General features: G+C 47.5%; 5 protein-coding genes across 5 annotated transcripts; 2 read left to right on the top strand and 3 right to left on the bottom strand.

The window, feature by feature from the left end:
- Nucleotides 1-6,843: 6,843 nt before the first annotated feature.
- FIESC28_02541 (uncharacterized protein) lies at nucleotides 6,844-8,277 on the top strand (the record flags this gene model as incomplete). The annotated part of the gene is made up of 1 exon (XM_031156690.1): nucleotides 6,844-8,277. One exon carries the CDS (start codon nucleotides 6,844-6,846, stop codon nucleotides 8,275-8,277), a length of 1,434 nt encoding a protein of 477 aa, XP_031019199.1.
- A 2,896-nt stretch (nucleotides 8,278-11,173) lies between these two features.
- Nucleotides 11,174-12,625, top strand: FIESC28_02542 (uncharacterized protein; the record flags this gene model as incomplete). The annotated part of the gene is made up of 1 exon (XM_031156691.1): nucleotides 11,174-12,625. One exon carries the CDS (start codon nucleotides 11,174-11,176, stop codon nucleotides 12,623-12,625), a length of 1,452 nt encoding a protein of 483 aa, XP_031019200.1.
- A 1,050-nt stretch (nucleotides 12,626-13,675) lies between these two features.
- FIESC28_02543 (uncharacterized protein) lies at nucleotides 13,676-14,585 on the bottom strand (the record flags this gene model as incomplete). Its single annotated transcript, XM_031156692.1, has 2 exons — nucleotides 13,676-14,208; nucleotides 14,264-14,585. 2 exons carry the CDS (start codon nucleotides 14,583-14,585, stop codon nucleotides 13,676-13,678), a joined length of 855 nt encoding a protein of 284 aa, XP_031019201.1.
- A 679-nt stretch (nucleotides 14,586-15,264) lies between these two features.
- Nucleotides 15,265-16,183, bottom strand: FIESC28_02544 (uncharacterized protein; the record flags this gene model as incomplete). The annotated part of the gene is made up of 2 exons (XM_031156693.1): nucleotides 15,265-16,085; nucleotides 16,141-16,183. The coding sequence occupies 2 exons, from the start codon at nucleotides 16,181-16,183 to the stop codon at nucleotides 15,265-15,267; spliced, it is 864 nt and encodes a 287-aa protein (XP_031019202.1).
- Nucleotides 16,184-16,575: 392 nt separating this feature from the next.
- On the bottom strand, nucleotides 16,576-19,457 carry FIESC28_02545 (uncharacterized protein; the record flags this gene model as incomplete). The annotated part of the gene is made up of 2 exons (XM_031156694.1): nucleotides 16,576-18,228; nucleotides 18,279-19,457. 2 exons carry the CDS (start codon nucleotides 19,455-19,457, stop codon nucleotides 16,576-16,578), a joined length of 2,832 nt encoding a protein of 943 aa, XP_031019203.1.
- Nucleotides 19,458-21,494: the final 2,037 nt, after the last annotated feature.

A 21,494-nucleotide genomic window follows, 5' to 3' on the forward strand; every position in this document is an offset into this window, starting at 1 on the left:
CAAAGCGTGTTCTGCAGCCTCACTCCCATCCAAATCTGGCAATTCCTTATCTTCCAACCCCAGAAAAGGCAACTTATCTCTCTCCCCAGAAACCCCAGACTTTTCATAGAACATTCTTCAGAGATAAGACCAATTCTCTAAATCTGGGCAGCTCTACAATTGGACCGTTCCTTATCTCGAGCAATTCACCCCTGATTGTCCGTACATATGTATATCGACATGCCTTGCATATAGCTTATTTAGACCTTGCGACCATTTTCGGTATATCAAGAGCAATCAATACATTGCTGGACAAGGTCACATGGTCGGAGTTGAGCTCCGCGCTACCGTCAAAGACAGAGCAATGCTTGTTTTTCGTATGAGCTCACTTTTGCCCGGTTTGTATGTCTAGAATCTTGATCTGTCCAGGTTTGCACGGATACAAACAATCGGTCATAAGGCGGAGGAAACATCTTGTGTGAGATCTTGGTTGCATCGTGGTCAGATGTGGCTTGTTTTGTTCCCGAAGGAAAGAAGAAGTTGTAGAAGCACTACGTTAGAGCCTTCGGGATGTCACAAATGCTCTAAACTACCCCAAAATTAGATCGTGGCAGAGCTAAAGCTTAATTCTCATAGATTTGATCATGGCTTGATGGTGATCTGAGAACTTATCTCATAGTTCATTCAGGCTGTTAGGGAGTTTTCGTTACACCGGCTTTAATCGAGCGGTATTCTAATGTTATTCCCGTTAAGAGGGTCAGTGGCATGAGGGTCGCATATCTACACCAAACATGCTTCAAGATTATCCGCAGGAAGCGAATTCCCATTGCTAAATCTCATGATCGCCATCGTAAAACACGCTGCTCCAGCATAGAAAACAGCGAAATCACCCGTCTACTCATATCATCTTGTCGGTATCGAAAAGTGTCGTTGTGACAGGTCCCTTTCAAGATGGGACGTTTTTGTCAAGTGTCCCACGAAACAGTCGATTGCTGCACGGACGTGGCCGAGCAGCAGTCTCGAAAGGGTCGAAAAAGACTTTAGGCGCATGACGCACAGCCATCCACCCGTCCAGAAAAGGTCACCATCGGCATAGAAGTAACCCTGGGCGTCGGTCCAAGATTATGGATCTAGACTTCCGGGGCACAGTAAGCACTGTGTTAGCTAAGAAAGGAGAGAGCTCCAGAAAACTCGTCAAAAGTCTTGGCTCAGGTCCTGGTGAGAAGGACAAATGAGAGCACCTTACAAGGCAGACAAGCTGTGACAAGCCAGCTGCCTTTCAAAACGATAGCTTCGTGGGGTCGACCCGGAGCTTCTTCCGTTAATGAGATATCAATGACGGGTGTTCTCCCGTGGTGTCTACTCTGTGCTTCAATGAAGAAGCTAAGCTTAGACCATGGCGGAACAGAAATTTGGTACACGACGATCGATCTTGTGATAGTCCATCAGTTTGAGCCTCATCGATTAAACACCGCCGATCGCTAGCTGTTGCAGCTTCAAGTGCAACCGTGCTGAAGCCAAGTTCAAGCTCTATTTCGAAGCGATATCAGTAAGACATTTTCGAGCCCAAACGCCCAACCCAATGTTTCGGTTGCTGCCAGATGGGTCTTGTCAGGAACAATTACACGTTGAACCAGCAGGGTCAGACCGCTTCAGAGATTTGTTTCAGGAATCGTGACGAGTATTCGCAACTCCTTACATTCTCGTTTGTCGGATTGAGTCGCTTGACATCGGGACATGGGATAAAGTAGACGGTCCGCGACATTGTCGTGGTGTGGAACGTTCAGTTTGTCGAGGGAGCTCAGAGAATCCACCCAAAGTCTCAACTCGTCTTGTGATGCTCCAAAGGCCCCATCGCAAGGAGGATCCCATGGTATAATTATAGCGTAAATTTGCACCTTGTTCCGATGCGGCTCAAAACTGGTCTGCGCTTTCACTGTGCCATGAATGGAAGAATTTTCCAGAGGGGTGTCGCTAGCAATACGCTCGTGCACGATCCGTTTAGGACGTTCGATGTTTATTCCCAGCTGAACTCAAGGGTCGCCAAGATCAGTCTAAAGGGACGATCTTTAGCTCTCATTAACATTCTGCAAGTTTATTGATAATGGTGCAAGCGATGGCGAGCTTACTGCTGCTTGGCTTCCAGGGTTTCGACGCCTTGTTGAAGTTGAGATATTGGAGACGAGGGCGGTGCCAAATTCTAGAAGCCGAAGCCTGGAAGCACGTTGGGCTGGGGTGATTCGTGATTGCATGCGGCGCCCTTCCCGGGTCCCGACCTGGCTGCCAAGTACATACATCGACAGGGCTGAGTTGAAAACGCACAAGGGATTTGAGCCTCTAAAGTGAGAAGTCGAACATTGTTGGCTGAACCCTCCAAATTTTTATGTAATAGCAGAAGCACTGTGCGGTTGGAGACTGATGCATGATCTTCAGGAACCAGCAATGCGTCTTTAATGCTGCGCAAACCAGGCCCCTTGGCGGACTTGGGAGTATTCTTTAGTCAAGAGCCTCATCTCAGACGATGCGGCTCTCTCGTTTCGGGTTTGCCCGAGTAATTTGATGGTTTGCGCAGTGATACTTGCTGACCTCGTGTTTGAAAAGAAACGTGGCATAGTAAAACTCGTATTAGTGAATCGATATAGATCTGCCGCGCAAGAGGGCGCGCATGTATGTAACCGTAAATAGTGGCAATCTGATACCAAGTCCAAATCTTCAATGCTCCACTCTGGACTACTGTACACGAGCTGACGAAGAAAGCGTCTAAAACTGAAGCCGCGAATACCGGTTAATGTTTCGATCTCGAAGGCGGGGGCGCTTCCTCGGAATGTCAGTAGCCGCGGCTAAGAGATGAATTGGTGCCGTTTCTGGTGCCGAATATCAGAGTTTGGAAGATCAGGGACCTTCTACTAGCGAAGTAACGATAGCATTCGTTTGGGACGCCATGAGCATCAAGGTTCACCATGGTGACAGTGGTATTGATGTTTACTTTCATGTGAAGATGCAATACGCTAGGCATCTCGATCGATGGGTCATGTAGACGCAATTGTTTGACGCAAAAGTCGTCGTAATATTACACCGAATTGATGCCACTGTTGTAAGTTTGGCGTTGAGACGGTTGCAATTGTATCATATCGATAATTGTAGACACGTGTATTGCTCAAGACCAGTGATATTGATGTCGAGACAGTGTTGGCGTTGTTAGTCTCGGTGAGTTACCTCCCCTAAAACAAACAGTCTGCCCAAGTGAGTAAGCTCTTACCCTATGGTAACGTAAAAGGCGAACCCTGTTGATGGAGGCTTTCACGATGTCGTAACAAACGGTATGATTGGGGGTGTGTGGTGTTGTTTTGCGGTTTACCGACAAGGGATAATGCTGGAGGACCCAAACACTTCCGTTTCTGATGCTTGGTACATCTCCAATTAAAAGCCTGGTTCTTTTGTTCTTTTGCTAAAGATCAAAACTTCGAATCAAGAAACGAAAGGCCAAGTTGGGCTAGTGCAGGTGGTCAGTACTTTTTTTTCCTCAGAGATTTTCCCAGGATGTTTGAGTCTTTCATGACACCGTTAAAACCTGGAACTTCTTGGAACATGAACGGAAAGAGGTTTCCCATCCACAGTGCAGTACGTACCTGTCGCGCTCTTGCTTTCCATTGGGCAAGTTACAGCCGCGGCTACCTCACCTTAACATACGGTCAGTCAGACAGTACGAAAAACTCTTCATCTTGTGGAGACACTTACCCACTGTGCCACTACCGTCTCTTTGCAGAAGGAAAGGGCCAACAGGAAGTGACCCACACCGTGTGCATTGATATTTCCTGATAGAACTGGAACCTGGCAGAAAAAACGGCAAGACGTAAAGTTTTGATCAGAGGCAATCGCGCGACCGTTTTGGCCGGTGCTATTGTGGAACCTTCTGAAGAAATCTTCTCCAAATTACTCTCTTTTGTCTAGTTGCTGGCTTTGTTTAGTGGGACCGGCATCGGAGGTGGAAACAACACCCTCTCTCAACCTGTGACTTGGCTTAGACGATGAACGGAATCGAGGTTAGTGACATTCATGGTATAATTGGCGTTTGTCACGATGATGGACCATGGATCATGCAAAATCGAATGCGATTCTTGGCAATCCCCAACTCATCTCCAATTCCGCGGACCGTGCAAACCCATCATCTCCAAGTCCAAGCCCATCAGCCACACGATCAGATCAGTCTTTGATCAGATAAGTCCAAGATTGCGTTATTGTCACTGTCTCATTAGCAACCACCGGTGAGACGAGAAAGCCATACCATAAATCGACTAGAGTTCAACTTTGTGCTCTCTTTCCCATCTTCAATTCAATACAACAGTACCTCGTACGTTCGTTTGCCCATAGACGCTCGCCTCCGTCGGCCGAGACACGGAACTAGCCCTGTCGAAGTTTATTGACCAATAACGTTACTCATTTGCCTGTTTCGGGTAATACAACTCAGATTTCGTGGCGTGTTTTCTTTGAGTTGCGTTCTCCCCGAATTCCAAGCAGTACAGTAGTGACATTCACAGGGGTCCTGACTTGCAAGACAGCACCTGACAGTCCTCTCTGGCTGGGCATTGGGTCGCATACACCGCCTGTAATGAGTAAATGCGAGCTTCACACGGCAGCGTTTACACTTCCTAGAGTTACAATCCACTTGTCCTGACCAGAAGAGGGGATCAATTCAATTACACATAATTGTGTAGTAGCAAAGCTACCCATCCATTGAAGCCTAATAGCTTCCAGGTTCTCCTTTTCCATCGGCATTTTTGGCCTAATTGGGGATACAAATGGCGAAATTCTAGTTGACGGGCTGCAGTCCCCAGGGCCCAGGGGATCCATTTAGTGTATGTTTGGCGCTGTAACCGGTAAGTTTACAGCGCTACCTGCCGCTAACCAGCCTCCGTTGCTCCTTCCATTTGTCCTGTCGGCCAGAGGCACGTGGCTGCCGTTTTTGTCATGAAGAAATCCATTATTTTCAAGTTTTGAGAGCCGACCGAATATGGGCAGAAAAATACAACATCGCAAATGCCGTCACCAAGTACCTGCTCATCATTATGATTAACCCTATTCCTCAAACACTAGCACAGAACTGCATTGAAATGCTTGTTTGCTTGTTTGAGATGAAGCATCTGACGATATACATGCACCCCAAGACTGGCTGTGCTGTATGTACAGTGGTTGGAGATTCTCTGCCGCGTCATGTGCCGCTACATCGAATCATAATTTACTGGGCTGATGCACTTTCTCGATCATTTCCGTCAAGAGTTTCCGAGCACTAGACTAGCAATTGAGATCAAAAGGGTCCCCTTGATTAACCCTGTGGCTTACCGGGCCGGCCTTCGGTTTACTGCGCCGATGTTCTCGCACTGAGAAATCCAGAGGCTAGTGTGCGTCTAGAAAAAAAAAGATGCGCCCTCGGAGACTTGGCCCGTCTGATTTTCAGTGCAAGAGTCAGCGGTAGCATAGCCGAGACAGATCAGGAGGATATGCATGTCCGAGGAAACAATCTGGATGCTGCATGAGTTATACTCATGATCGAACCAGCTAGCACATCTACACCAACACAAACAAACCTGCTTCCAATGCTTCATTTCAAGAGCTGTCGAGAACCGACGTTCTTTTGGAATCTTCCGTCGGCCACAGCCGGGCAGCGTCGGTTACTCCTGTGATGAAAAACATCCGTCACTGTCTATTCCACCCATGAGGACTGAACCTGGTCCCACGATCCACGATCGCAGTGTGCGAGATCCAACATGCCTTCTATTGACCCACAAGGTACTGCGCTATGGTACACTGTGCTCTGTCCCTGATGGACATCAGATCAGAAACGTTGGATCGTGCCAACTGAGCATTGGCTGGGATGGAGCTTACCGTTCGTGAAAACTGGTCTTGGCCAACCGCAGCACACGTACGGACTGTGCCAGGGTCTGGTGCAGACTGTGCATATGTTCTGGCTGGAGGGTCCAGTCATAGAAGCCCACCTTGCTGGTCCCACGCCCTTCGGCGGTCTCCAGGCCCAGGACCTAACCATAACCCACACGCCCAAAGGGGTTGCAGGGCTTCCAGGGCGCGAAAAAGAACTGTGAGAGTCAGGCGGGAGCCTCCTGTCAGTGCATGTCCACAAAGGCGCCACTTAACAAGCTCGCCATAGCAGGGCATCATGGGCTATGACACATCGTTTCCCCAAGGAACGGAGCATGAGTCGAAGAGTCTGAGTCCAGATATTTAGTCTTGGTGATGCCCTCGATCTTCCCACTCGAAAGGACTCTCCATATCTTCCCCATACTCATCTTGGCTTATTACAAGTTCCCCAGACTTACTCACATCTATTCAGGGTCGACAATACTTGACTAAAGTTAGTCCCCAGCCAACAACGACTTATAAAAAAGTTACCTGCCTACCACTTATACACAAACGAAACACCAACGACCACGATCAACGGTTCAATTTGTATTTCTACAAGATCATTCAGACCAATTGATATCCCAGTCGCTTGCTCTTCACTTTCCGAAAGATTTCGAGGAAAAGAAAATAGACTGGTACAGCCGACACTCAAATTCTTCCCACCATCTCGGAACAGGTTTGAGTCTACTTCAGCGCCATCGATCGTCATTACCGACTTTTCATCTACGCCCTTCGCAACATTGATTGAGTCAGAAGACTTTGCTGTCCCTGGCCATCTCCTGCCTTATTACACCACTACGGGCGTCGACAGTTATTCCCGGCATTACATCACACTGAAGAGTTTTTGCGAAAACTCGTTCACGCCTTGTGCTATTTTAGCCGCCAACCCCCACCATCTAAATCCGTATAGAAGAGCGTCTTACAAAAGTATCGCTCATGACCGCAGCCATGCCCCACCGCGTGGCTAACTTCATTCGCACCTCATCTGGCAACATTGCTCAGATCAAGAAGGTTGCTCGATCACGAACAAACAGCCCCTACACATCAGACGGCGAGGACCGCCCTCAAATTCACGCTGTCAAGATGGCTGAACTCGCTGATGCTGTCAAGAAGCATCACCGCATTTCTCTGCCTTTCGGCAAGTCCCACAAGGATCACGCATCGGATGTTTCCATCGACTGGAGCATTGAGAGCCCACCAGTAGTCTTCCACGGCAACACCGAGGAGAGCACTGGTGCTCTCATTACTGGACAGATGTTTTTGGATGTTAAGGAGGATATTGTTGAGGTTGGAAGCTTTGCTGCTTCCCTCAAGCTCCACGTTTACCAGAAGAGGCCCTACCAGAGCCACTGCACAGACTGCCAGAACCAGTACACTGAGCTCAAGAGCTGGCAATTCCTGGCTCAGCCTACCACCCTCCGCAAGGGTCGTCACCCATTCCCTTTCTCTATCCTCCTCGATGGTCACCTTCCCGCTACCATGGACACTCCCGTTGTTGCTATCTCTTATGAGTTCAAGGCCGACGCCTACGTGACAAAGAGCATTCACTCCTCCAGCGGCTCTGTCACACCTATCCGATTCGAGCGAACTGTCCCTGTGAAGCGATCTCTCCCCGAAAACGAAATTCCTCACCACTCTGTCCGCGTCTTCCCTCCCACCAACATCAAGGCCAGCGCTCACTACAACAACATTATCCACCCTACTGGCACCAACACCGTCAGCCTGCGACTGGATGGCCTTATGAGCCGCAACGAGAAGGCCAAGACTATTGACTTCTGGCGACTCAAGAAGGTTACCTGGAGACTCGAGGAGACTATCAAGTCTCAGGCCCCTGCTTGCGAGCGACACGCTCCAGCTGCTACCCAGGATAGCGAGAAGAAGAGCCTCCCCCGTCAAGAGGTCCGCGTCCTGGGCGAGAAGCACCTCCACGATGGCTGGAAGTCTGACTTCACGGGTACTGATGGCAATGTTGAGTTGGAATTCGACTACTTCGCCAACCAGTACAAGTCTCACACCAAGGAGCTCAAGTACGCTTGCGATACTAAGTCTCTGGAAGGTGTTGAGGTGACACACTCTCTTCTCATTGAGCTTGTTGTCTCTCGAGAATATGCTCCCGAAGGCAAGCCTCAACTAGCTACCCAGACCGGCACCGGCCGCATCCTCCGTATGCACTACGGTGTTGTCATGACTGCCCACGCCGGTATGGGTGTCAGCTGGGACAACGAAGCTCCTCCCGTCTACCAAGATGTGCCTCCTAGCCCCCCCGCCTACCCTGCTATCGAATCCCCCATCCAATACGACAGCCTCGAGCACATCGACGCCCACCGACTCAGCAGCCTTTCAAACTCCCCTCTTGTTCTCTCAGAAGATGAAGGACAATGATCCTACTGAGATGAACGATTTTGCTTTCTTGCTTAATATTTGCGATTAATTTTCTTTGTCACCAACTGCATGAGACACGCGGCGATCCGATTTGCACAAAAGAAGATACCCCAGAAGCGTTGAAAGGAAGACTACAGTTGCTTCCACTTATACTACTACTATTTTTGTTTTCTACAAAGAAGAAAGGGAATACAGCACATATGGGAAATGACCTTTTGAATTGGAGTTTTGGAGTACAAAAAGTTACAAATGAATTGAAGATGAAAGGGACAGAAGAGCCCTACTGTGTTGTACAGCTATCAAAGCTTCTGTATCTAGCTAGTTATGAATGAATGCCGGCCGCTCAAGAAGCAGGCTCGAAAAGACATCTAATAATGAACTATTCAACTCTCAAATCTGGACCTTTAGTGATTTTGTTTTGCTTAATGTTGTCATCATAAGATTGACTTTGCTGTACCATGATGATTGTGTAACATCATTATGATCTGATGCAACCTCTGGACCCCAGTCTACTGACCCAACTTATGACAGTCCAGTCCAGTTTATTCTTCCAATTTATTCTAATTTTCAGTTTTGTCAATGACGGCCTCCAGACACCATCAAAGTATGCTCTTTCCTCTCTTTGCAGAATATTTAGTCAAGCATGAGGCATCTGGGGTAAGTTACCGACGCCACTCAAAGTAACATCTTAGCACAACAGTCCCGCCTAATAAGCAGTCAGCTCTGGGGTGATCGCGAGCGGGAAGATCAATCTAGACTCTGTGTAACAAAGCACCCAGCCATATATGGAAATTCGTGCAGCGCCTCTTTTGTGGTGTTGATGCTTGATAGGAATGTAGTTGTGCAGCATCACGCGATGCAAGTCCTACAAAACCACGACTTTGCAGTATCACTTGATGCAAGTCCCCGGATTTAGTATTTGATCTAAGGAGGAGTGTACCAGCCCATTAGAGCTGTTGTCAAACAAGATATGCATTGCCGGTAATAGCGTGCGGCTCCGGATATTGGATCCGATAAGCTTTCCCACTTTGCATGCGCATAGATCACTCACTGCCGTAGTGTATGTTCAGAAATAGAATGTCCACTTGGAAATATATATCCGTAGGGGCGTGCAGAAATTGTCTCGGCTGGTAAATATGAGGTTGAAGAGGTGCCGGTCTCGTGATCGGTGTTTTGGGGGAGTAGCACGGTGATGAGTTTTAAATTGCACAAGTTTTCGCGATGGCCGGGGTCGAAGAAGGGGTTTCGGTCTATGGGTATCTCAGATTGTTCCACGAATCGATCGAGGTTGGACACGTGCTATGAAGAGGTGACCGACTATCTTGATGATGGTTGATCTGTGCTCATTTTACCTGGGAGAAGGTTACCGAGCGTCGTCGACGTGACCATTGTACGCATCGCGCACTCCGGGCTCAAAGACACTGAGAAGAAGTCATCGTCCTCGAACCCTCATCTAATAGAGAAACTTCGATGTTGTCCTGGATCTGGGTAGGAAGAAGGAAGACTCATGTGAAGCTGTTGGGCTCAACACAGGATCTTCTAACTACATCAACGACTCAAACATGGATTATTACGCGAGACGGGAGATTCCTTATGCATGCCCAGCTCTAAGGTGTCATTCGCATTCTAGAACGAGTGGGTTCTAGTGATATTTTCCGAAACACACCGAGAGATCTCCAGTGGAGCAAGCTTTGTTGTGTTCTTGATCAGGAAAGACAAGAGATGTAATGCTACGTAAGAGTTGTGCTTCGTCATGTTTTTGGGAGTTAATGTGATGGTGTAGAATCCAATTGCATGATCAGTCTGTGTTGTGTGTCATATTGAAGTTCATGAGACAACTAGACTTGATGATAATCTTCTACCACACAATGACAATATGAGTGGATGAATCCCCTATACGTGTAGAGCAATTCTTCACTTGGGAATATGGTATAACTATAGTAAGGTGTTTAGGATCATTAGAGGTAAGAAGTATCTCTTGATGCCAAGCTCTTGATAAGAATGTCTCGCGATAAGTTACCCCAGATTTTGGCAGTTGGTGTTTACTTGATCAGGAGTGTGGATCCTCAAATAGCTCCTTGTGATTGACGGGCCGTAACCGGCATCATTATCAGGAACAAGATAAGAGTCACTCTCTTTGAAAGGAGTACCCGAGATAAGACATTCCGCAGTCATCTTGTATTCTGTTTCGGTTTCTATCATTTCTGTCACTGTTCTTGTTTCTTCTGTTCCTATAGAGACATTAAGGTCATTGCTCAGGAGTAAATCACAAGACTTTAAAATTTTTCTAGCCTGTCGACTAAACTTGCCCGATTCCAACCGCGGATGATCCACCGAATAAGATAGGATACCCAGGATACGATGGCTTCAAGGACCCGTCAACTCCCGCGAGATTGGGGTTCATTTCAAGGAATCTGGGGGAAGCTACGGATAGACTATGATTATCATGCAGCTGTTGTTTATTATTACTCGGAACATGTCCGAAACGGTGCCTGAGGCTAGGGGTGGTCACCTGGATGGATGGGGAGTTTCCGGCTCAAGGGAAGTGGATAGCCTGAGACCGACCGGGACTCCATAGTTTAGTTAAGCTCCAGTATCTATGAGTAACACTTAGCTCGTTCTTACCCCGGATTTCGGCTTCTCCATGTTACTCATAAACCTCGACTCTTCCTCTTCTTTCCTTTTGCTTTTCTACATCAATTCAATTCAATTCAATCACTCAATCCTAGAATGAATTAAATACTATCGACTTTTATCAATACCTATATCGCTTACACATATAACCCTCGCTAAACATACCGGAATGGCCCAATCCTCAAAACCACTAATGGAAACAAGAAATACCTTCACCGAAAGAAGACAAAGACGATAACCCGCCGCATCAACCAAAAAGAAAATGGCTACTTGCAGTCTCAAATCGCTACGGCGACCTTCTCTCACTCTCATCTCTGGAGCGAAAAAGAGATCATTTCGCTACAATGGCATCATCTCAAAAGCTGCTTCTCGCGGCTTAGCCACCGTCACCGCTCAAACGACCCAAGCTCCACCGCCCATGGTCATGGAAGACCACAATACTAGACTCATCAACATGGGCTTCAACTACAACTACATCGAACATGTCGAGAACCTCGAACAGTATTGTCATGGCGGGTTTCATCCTGTTGCACTAGGTGAAACTATCAAGGATCGCTATCTTATTCTCAATAAGCTTGGCCATGGGGGTTATTCTACCGTCTGGCTCTCGTGGGATATTTTGAAACAGAAATATGCTGCATTAAAGATTGTGCTAGCGGACTTTGGCGAGGATTCTACAGAGGTTGATGTTTTGAATCAGCTTGAGACAAAAGCTGGCAAGAACCATCCTGCGAGGAATCTTATTCGTCATGTCACGGATAACTTCCACTTTGATGGACCGAATGGAAGACACACATGCTTGGTTAACGACCCGGCTATGATGTCGCTGAGACTTGCAAAGGATACATCGCTCTCAAGACTGTTTCAACCAAGGACGGCCCGAGCTATTGCTGCACAGGTTGTTCAATCAGTGGCTTATCTTCATCAAGGCGGTGTGGTGCACGGTGATCTCCACCTTGACAACATCCTGTTACAACTCCCGGAGCGAATCAGACAGCTATCCCCGGATCAACTGCATGAAAGACATAGTCATCCTACTACTGTCCCTGTCACAAGACTTGACGGTCTTCCCCTTGATGACAATGCACCACGTAACGCTGTGCTGCCAATATGGTTAGGTCAAAAGAGTGAAGATGTCGCTCTTGCAGATGCAAAGATCCTTCTTGGTGACTTTGGCGAGTCTTATCTCCCCAGTCAAGAGAAGCGTCAATACTCCAATGCACCCATCCGGTACCGCGCTCCCGAGACACAGTTCCCTGATGTCTGCCAGTCTCTTTCTTTTAGCTCCGATATCTGGAGTCTAGGCTGTCTCCTCTGGAACGTCGTAGGTCAACAGCCCCTCTTTGACGCCTGGACCCTTTCTGAAGACGACATTCTTCAAGATCAGATCGATCTTCTCGGCGAAATCCCAGAAGAATGGTCGGCATATGGCTCCAAGCCCTCACAGTACTGGGTTGAAGACGTAGCAGAAGACATCAACTCACTACAGAAGCCCAACGGCAACACATGGGAAACCCGCTTTGAGCGATGTATCCAAAAGTCCCGTAAAGAAAGCAACATGAAGCCCATGTCCAAGGACGAAAAGGCTGCGTTCATCGATATGATGAAGAGTATTATGACGTTCAGGCCTGAAGATCGTGTTACAGCGAAGGAGCTGATGGAGTGCAAGTGGATGAAGCAGTGGGCTTTGCCCGAGTTGAAGAAACTCGCATGATATTGTTTGAGATTTGTGAATTTAGCGAGTTTGGGTGGGCAAAAAAGGTGTTTGGGTTTAGGAATAGTAATTTATGATATATGACTTATTTGCTGCTTGTTCCTGAATGTGATGCCTGGTTTTGTGAAGGCGATTGTATTTGTCTGACTGTTGACTTTTGTTTTATTAATATTTTTTCCATGATTGTGTCTTGTTGTGTTGAGATACTTACTGGCAAGCTATATGCAAGCAGACAACCATGAAGCTGTATCGCGTTAACTGATGATATATGGAACATCTCTCTTTTCCGTGCACATTTCGTTATAAAGAGTTGGGGGCGAGCGGCACTTTTTGCTGAAAACACCACCTCCTCCCAAGGATTCACAGATATTGCGAAATGCCGAGAAGCATATATATATATAACATATATTTGTAAGAAGCTCAGGGGTGACAGATACGGGGTTTTGCAGACGAGCTATCTTCTTCATCTTCTCCTTAGCAACTACACTCGCTTTGATGAAGATGAACCTATCGTGTCTTGACATTCACCAAGATGGAAATATCACACCTGAAGGCGAGCGTCGGGCAGAATTGGTGCCCCTGGTTTGAAGCGTTTACATACATCTTACACGTATACCAAGAACTCCACGACGCATTCGTCAAATCTCTCATGACATCCTTTATATGTGCCTAGCCGCCGTCCATCGCCGCTGAGAACATTGGAGCTGCCACGGCATATTGTTGTAATGCAGAGCGCGGCTACACATGAAGCAGATTCTGCTAATAGCCAATATCGTCCTTCACAAAGCCGTTCCTCGTCTCGATCATCAGGTGGCCTAACCTCACTGCTTTGCAGTTCACACGATCTCTCTAGATGGCAGTCAGCACGATAATTCCGCTATCGATACAACCTACAATAGCTTCCAGAGCAAAGATTCACATCAACTTCTGAACCAGACTGCCAGATGATTCTGAGATTGGTTATTAAGGAAGGAAGCTTTTTTTCGTATCTCAATTAAAATAATTTTCCGAACAAACCGTTCCGTTAAACGCAGATTTCACCTCAGTAGCTTAACCCCACTTCATACCATCGTCATCATCCTTGAAGATTCTCAAAATCGCCGCAGCAACTGCATCTCCATCATGTTCTAAATCCGCCGTCTCAGCAGCCTTATCCGCATGCTCAAGATCCTTGATACCACCACTATCAATGCGCATCTGAATCTGTCTCTTGACCATGTCCTCGTCAAAGGCCAAGTGTGCTTGCGAAGTGAATAGTCTGTTGGGAATGTACAAGCCTTGGATAGAGGTGTGTTCGCTCTTACCCCAGACGTGAATGTCTGTGTCTTCTGGGAGGAGGCCCTTGGCTGACTCGATAGTAGGGGCCTCGAGGACTTGGTCTTGATGCATTTGGTGAAGGTAGACCTTGTCCTCGTGGAGTCGGAAAAGGCGCTTGCCGACTGGTGTGAGGGTAATGGCGTTGTGGCCTAGCTCCCAGTCGTTTGAGGGCGAAGGGCCAACCTTGCCGCCTAGCAGGCGATTGAGGATTTGGTGACCAAAGCACACTCCCGTAAAGTGAAATTCAGGTCTCTTGGTCCATAATTCTAGTAAATAAATTATCATTGAGCTTTATAGACTTCAATTGATGTTGGTACTTACGCTTCAACATGTCCATTAGATCGTGAATCCACTGGTTATCGCCATGCGCGTCATACATGCTGCCCGTAATGAGCAACCCATCGTAATCGTCAAACTCGTCGACTTTGGGGATACGTCCACCTTCTTCCGTGACGACGAAGACCTGTTCAGTCTCGACGCCCACAGGAGGATGATGGTTCTCACCCGCTTTGGAGAAATGATGGTGTAGAATCTGACCGAAAGAACCACGCTCGTACTGGGTATCGGGGTGAGGAGTATCAGTCTCAAGAACAAAAATCTTGACGACGTGAGAGTCGATGGTGGGCTTGTAGTGTTGACCCATGCTGTTGGTAGTTGTATAGAATTTCTTTGGTGTTGGTGAAAGAAAAGGCAAGGGAGTAATTGCGCGGCGAGAGGTGCTGTAAGTTCTGGAAGGAGGTGTTGTAGTTGTAGTTGCAGCGAAACAAGGAAGCTGCGAGGCACCGAGTGATCTATTTAAACGGCAAGAACGAATACCAGTTCTGATCATCTTTTTACAATATTCTAATAGGTGAATTTGTGTAGAAGCACAGCAAGTAGAAGCAGGGATTGCATATGCAGGTTCTTTATTGGATCTTGGCGAAACGTTTTAGGATTTGACGTCAGCGAAGTTTTCTATTACGGATACTTTGCTCCAAGTTGCGTTTGACTCAAAATGCCAAGATCATGATGACGGCAACGGGTCAAGGAATGAGTGGGTTGAGAATTCGCCTTTTTTGAGGGTTTCCGGTATTTCAGACTAATTACCAGTACTGTACGGATATGTTCCTGTAAATCAGGGGATCTAAACAAGGATGTGCAAGTCAATGGATGCTCATTGCCCCAATGGGAGAGAAATAGATTTACCAATTGAGAGGATGAATTGGAATAATGGAGGGGTTGCAACGTAACCCACCCCTTGGCATTACATGACATGACACTCGACAAAAAAGAAGCATATTCACAACCATAATCAATAAACATGCTAGTCTAACTAAATTAGATTACAACTTGCTAACCTCTTCTGATCCCCAGTAAAATGTACTAATCTCAACCCCAACATACTCATCACTATACTTCATAGTCTCCTCCCCATCCATCGCCGCCCCCGCACATACAAGCAACGGCATAAAATGCTCTCCTCCTCTGGACGGATGCATCATATTCGCATGCGGGAACTTCCTCCAACCTTTGAGCGCCTTCCATCTTTCGTCTTTATTCTCCTTCATTGTCGCATCTGAAAGCGCACGGCTCCATTGGTCAGATAAACCTCTGAATTGTTTCTGTTCTTCAGGCCCTGAAACACCCAGTGCCATCATGGCGCGAATGTTGTGGAAGCTTGCGAAACCGGAGCCGATGACGGCAATGTTTTGAGATCGAAGTTTGGCGAGGGCTGATCCCATGCGGAGATGTTGTTCCGGATCTTCAGACTCTAAGACAGACACTTGGACTATGGGGATGTCGGCTTTGGGGTTGACGAGAAGAAGTGGAACAAACACGCCATGATCCCAGCCACGCTCTTCATCGAGTTCAGGTGTGAGACCCTCTTGCTTTAGCGCTTCGGCAACCTCGTTTGCAATCTCGGGATGGCCCGGTGCAGGATACTTGTATGCGTAAGTCTCTTTAGGGAATCCGTAGTAATCGTAGAGGAGCTTGTGAGATGCACCCGAAGAAATGGTGGGTTTGTCGGTGGACCAGTGGGCTGTAATCAGGATAATCGCTTTGGGCTGATCTGGGGTGCCGAGCTTGAGGATCTTGGGAACGCGGTTCTTGAGGGAGTAGACGATATCCTTATGTTGGAGGTCACCTAGGATGGGCATAGGACCTGGTGATGTTAGTTGTGGCCATGATTGATAAGATATGGAGTGTAAGTGACTTACCACCACCATGAGAGAGGGCAATCACAGGAGCAAGTTTAGACATGGTTGTATGTATCTGAGAAAAGAGATGTTTGAATAGTGGTGGTGTATATCTCAACATGAATAGTTTATTCTGCTATCTTCTCATCATGGCGGGGACCCTTCAGGTATTTATATCTATCCTCCACAGTCATGATAAGGAGCCATCATGGCTTGTGGAGCAGTTTCCGCTTCCCGCTGTCAACTTCCGAGGAATCATCTCATTTCTATCCAATAGAATTGATCTTGGTCATTACCCGCGCGCGGAGCTCCACTTGTTTCCCGCACCGCAATTTGTAATCTGCCGCTTCCGACTTTCCGATAGGTATCCTACATCATGTCATGTCATGATACACTTAGATAGAGAGAATAGTGACGATATTTCCGGATCATGAGATATATCCGAGTTATGTACGACTAAATAAACACAGATATTTGGTCCCTTCCATGACCAACAGCCTTTAGCCTCGATCCAATCTCAAGAGGACTTCCCTCTGTAACCATAAAATGTCCCATATCCTTCTCATCCGCTCCGAGGATTTTGTAAATATTGCTACTAACGAGATCAACCGCCTGTTTCTCGCCCAACCGTCCACCGGCGTTCTTGTAAGCTGTTCCAGCTGCAAACCCAAGGTCGCGCAGCTCCCAGTCCTCGTGCAGTCCAATACCCACCGTCACATTAGCATCAAGCAGCGCATCAATGACAGTACCGTTCGTAAGTGGTGCACCAGTAAGTACACGGCGTGAGTCCCAGCTATCGCCAATGGATTGGAGAGGTGAGAGGATGACGCCGACGCCGGCTTGTCCAAGTTCTTTGGCGACCATGTGGGATTCTGCGCCACCAATGATAGCCATCTTGAGACGCTGGGCTACGTTGGAAGTTTCGAGCAAACCCTCGATCTCGGACTTGATTCGAAGAGCTGTTGCGATTCCATCTGCGCTGTTGATGGTGAGAGCTAGGGCTCGCTCACCGGTAACAACTTTCTTAAGGAATGCTTCTTCAGAAAATGGATTGGCAGTAGGGTTCGTAGACGTAGCAGCTGTGAGTAACCTATTCCTCAGACCACCAAAAGCCGCAGAGTAACTAGTTGAGCCCCTAACGTTGACATCAAGAGTGTAATGAACTGCCAGATCAGGAGCAAAAACAGCCCCTTCTTCGATGCTAGTTAATGCCGAAGTAGAGAAGCCAACGCTGGTGCCGAAGTGAGTTGCGCCGCCCACAAAGACGGGTGCTGAGATAGCTCTAGTAACACCATAGCGAGCTGCAACATGCAGTTTCTTGGAGTCAAGTGCAAGTCCGTCAATGGCTCGGGAGAAGATCAATGGGTTAGGTCCATTATTGGTCACGCTCTCGGCATCAATCTCGCTAAGACCCAAGGTACCACCGACAGCTGTGAAAGCTCGTGTCAAGTAACCGTTCTTTAGAGCGATGGTCTTTGCGCCGGTTCCAGCTGCAGCATCAAACTCGGAGTCACAGTTACCGACGCAAGTGATCTTGCCTTTAGAAACGACCACATTGACCGGCTGTTCCAGAGATTCGTAGGTCTTGTCATCTTCGAGAAGCACCTTGATGACACCGGTGAAGAGAACGTTGTCGAGCTTGCTTGGTTCCTCAACAATCTCAGCAACCTTCTTGACAGATGCAATCGCCTTCTCCTGCTTCGACAGCTCGACAGGGCTTTCAAATTGGGATATACCGTCAATCCAGACTTGCACAGGAGTTGCGCCGACACTAAGAGGATCGCTGTCCCAGACAACAACATCGGCATCAAAACCAGGCTTGACCTTTCCTAGTCGCTTGCCCATACCGAGCAACTCAGCGGGTGCAGAAGTGACACTGGCCATCGCAACGTGGTAGGGAAGACCATAGTGATGTCCCTTCGCTGCTTCGAAAAGGACGTGCTGCGCGTTGATGACGGGGTTGTCGCTGACGTAAACGACCGTGAGATTATTCTCATTAAGAATCTTGCCAGCATACTCAGATCCAATGTATGCTTCAGTCTTGTAGAACATGTTGTCAGCAAAGAGAGCTGAAGCAGGAGCCCGTCCGCCCCAGGTCCTCTTCAGAATCTATAACGCAAGTCAGTACAAGAACCCGATTCCTGGTGAGTATTACATACCTCTGGGACAAGATATGTCTGATGAGCATGATGGAAAGCTCGAACAGGGAACTTAAACTCATTCGTATGATCGACCATTGCCTCGAGGTCAGGAATAGTATAACAATGCGTGTTGATGTGAACCTGGCCCCTCATCGCTGCGGTCAAGCTCTCCCAGAAGATCTCACCAGGAAGATACTCATCCATCTTCTCAACACCCAGACTTTCGGCCTTGGCACACCAATCATCTTGCTTCTGAATTAAATCTCGTGCTCGCTCAAAAGCGTGTCTGAACTCATAGCTTTCGCCCATGCGGCTGAAGGGTCTTTTTCCAACACCACCGTGAACTCTCTTTGCGTTTTCGCCACACGCCATCTTCATGTAACGCCAGTTGCGGTCAGGATCAGCTAGTAAGTCTTGGGCGCTGATTTCTTGTCGGCCATCAGCTTTGCCAACGGCGTGTTTGATCAGGTAGGCTTCTCCGCCGATGTTGTTGCCTGAGCCAGGGAGGATGAGAGATGTTGTTACGCCACCAGATTTGATGACTTCGATTTGAGGATCCAAGGGAAGGAGAGAGTCAATGGCGCGGGCCCAGGGTGTAATGTTATCTGACATCTCGTTTCCATCCGAGTTACCTTCGAGAGAAGGCAAAGGGTAAACGCCAGCATGGCTGTGAGTATCGACGATACCACTTGTCAAGCGACGACCATGGGCTTCGTAGACGATGGTGTCGTCAGGCAGCGAAGAAGTCTTAATGTCCTTCTCAACGCGCTGGATAAGACCTTTCTCGAGATAGACATCGCTCTGCACCCACGCCCAACCTTTTCCAGCACGTGCATCCTCCTCGCTCGTCCCCTTAGCAGGCTCTCCAATCCAAACAGTAGCGTTCTTAATCAAAGTCGGTTTTCCACCATCGATATAACGAGCATTCTTATCACGTCCAAGACCAGCAGGATCTTCAGGCTTGACACGAAACTTCTTGCAAGTTTCAAGATTCTCATTTAGCTTCTGCACTGAAAGTGTAGTTTTCTCTCTTGGTGAAATTTGTCGCCATTGAGCAAAGACGATGAAGGCAAGACATGCTAGAGCAAATAGTCTGATGGCGCGTGAGCGACGTAACGTTCGTCTGCTGCGCTGTTGCTGTTGTCCAACAGGCGCTGGCAGCGAACTGTAGGGCGGGAGTTGAGCCTTCTCATCCATTGCTGAGAAGGTGTATGATGAAAGAGAAAAGAGGAGATGGGAGTCTTTGGAATGAAGATCCCGTTGATAAGAGAGTTCCTGATTGATGTCTCGGATAGTCGGAAGCTTACAGTGATTGGTCTCCGCTATGGCGAGCTATCTATGGCGGGGAAGACAGAGACCAGGGGCCCTGTATATTTCACCTTCTACTACTGTAATGGGCAGAGCATCATGGAACTTTTGTAAGTGAGCTTCCTTTGGACTCTCAACAGGCGGTGATGTTTGAACTTATCTGTTCAATAGCATATTTGAAGTGAGGTCACGATGGCAGCTTGAAATGAATGCCAGTATTTTGTGGTTCAGTGTGGCTGACTTATTGAGTTTAACATCGCCACTGTAAGGTTCGAGAGTTTAAGATAACAGCCCTGTAACGCGTAACGGCTCTGAACAGACGAACCTACCCAAGTGACTTCTCCAATTCAGCAGCATAGATAAAGTTGCAGTAGGCAGGCTCAGGTATAAAATTTGAAATCAATCGAGATTGAAAGCTACGTCTTGCATGCTGTATACGATGACAAGATGATTTTTTGGAGGGTAAAAAGTCAAAAAGTGAGGTTCTGCCCGGGCTCGAACCGGGGACCTTCTCGGTGTTAACGAGATGTCATGACCAACTAGACCACAGTACCAAGCTGTTTTTGTTGATGCTGCTTGTGTAATTTAGTACTATACTGTAGCATTGTGCGAGGTGAGAAGATGCTAAGGGGTCTTCTCTGCCTCGTATATGTCAATTGTGATGTCGGAATGGAACTTCAAAATACTTTGACAGCAGAAGTACGGCGATCAGTCTTGGAGTTATTGCACAATTGATCAACCCAGCTGCTTTCTGACCCCGCCAGATACAGGCATCTCAAGCACAGTCTACGGGTTAGCATCTCAACTGATCCAGTCCAGTCGGTGAGGACTGAGTCTAAGATCTCAATACTCCATATCACTAATGCCCATCATAACCACGACGATAAGCGATGGCAATACTAAAGCTGGGAGAACGATAGCCGGGTCCGTTCACCCTGTTGTTGTTTCCGCCATCGTGATTCAACCTCGTGGCATGGGTTTCGCTTCAGGGTATAGCATGTCCTAGTCCTAGTCCCACTTCAAAACTTCCCGGTTCTATGCCTGTTCGTGGTTCAAAGCTTTGTGTCAGTGTTGTTATTGTTTGTGGCGTTTTAAACCTGATTGATAGAGAACAAAGGATTGTGAGCTCGGAGCAAACGTTTGTGCGTGTCTATGATTGCTTGTTATTTACGGGTACAAAAGATCTGGAGAGTCTGGGATCGAGACCGTTGTAGGTACCCACTTGGAAATGTTAAGCGCCTTACATGGATTTGGAAGGCTGAGTTCCTGTTGCTGGGTGATCGTAGCAGGCTTACAGGTACATGTAACAGCACTAAACTTGGCAGGTGATAACGAAGACTGTTTATTCATCCAGAATCTAGACATGTTGGTGATTGTAATAAAATAAATTGAAGCAGAGTAGATGATATTATGCCTCCAACGTTGAAGAAATGCAAGGAATTGACTATCCTCCACTGTCGCCCACTATTAACATTCCTATGTCCATTACATCTCCCAGACAGTCACTGAAACAATGCGGGCCAGTTGGAAAGAGAGACTCTGTATCAGTGGCTGTACCTGCTTACCCGTGTCAGATGCAAATGTCCGAATGTGTTCGTTGCCATGCCAACAGTACGACGTAATTTGTTTGGGTCGACAGCTTAGCTCTTTCCCCCACCAAATTTACATGCCCATACCCACACCCGCACTTACCGTACCTTGCACCATCAAAGCTCCGCTCGCTCCATTTACTTACTTGTCCCGTCTTTGACTTTGTCTGTATTACTACAACCTCTCAAGTAAAAAAAAGGAGACACGATTAAACATCATTCATTCTTTACTGAATTGTATTTGGAATGTTATTGTTTCTGCTTGTTTCTTATTCTTGAGACCTTTTGTCAAGCGAGAAGAGACGACACTAAACCTACACCGACCATTGACTTTACA

Source organism: Fusarium coffeatum, assembly GCF_003316985.1.
Source record: "Fusarium coffeatum strain FIESC_28 chromosome Unknown BRIP53273_contig_55, whole genome shotgun sequence".
Taxonomy (NCBI): Eukaryota; Fungi; Ascomycota; class Sordariomycetes; order Hypocreales; family Nectriaceae; genus Fusarium; species Fusarium coffeatum.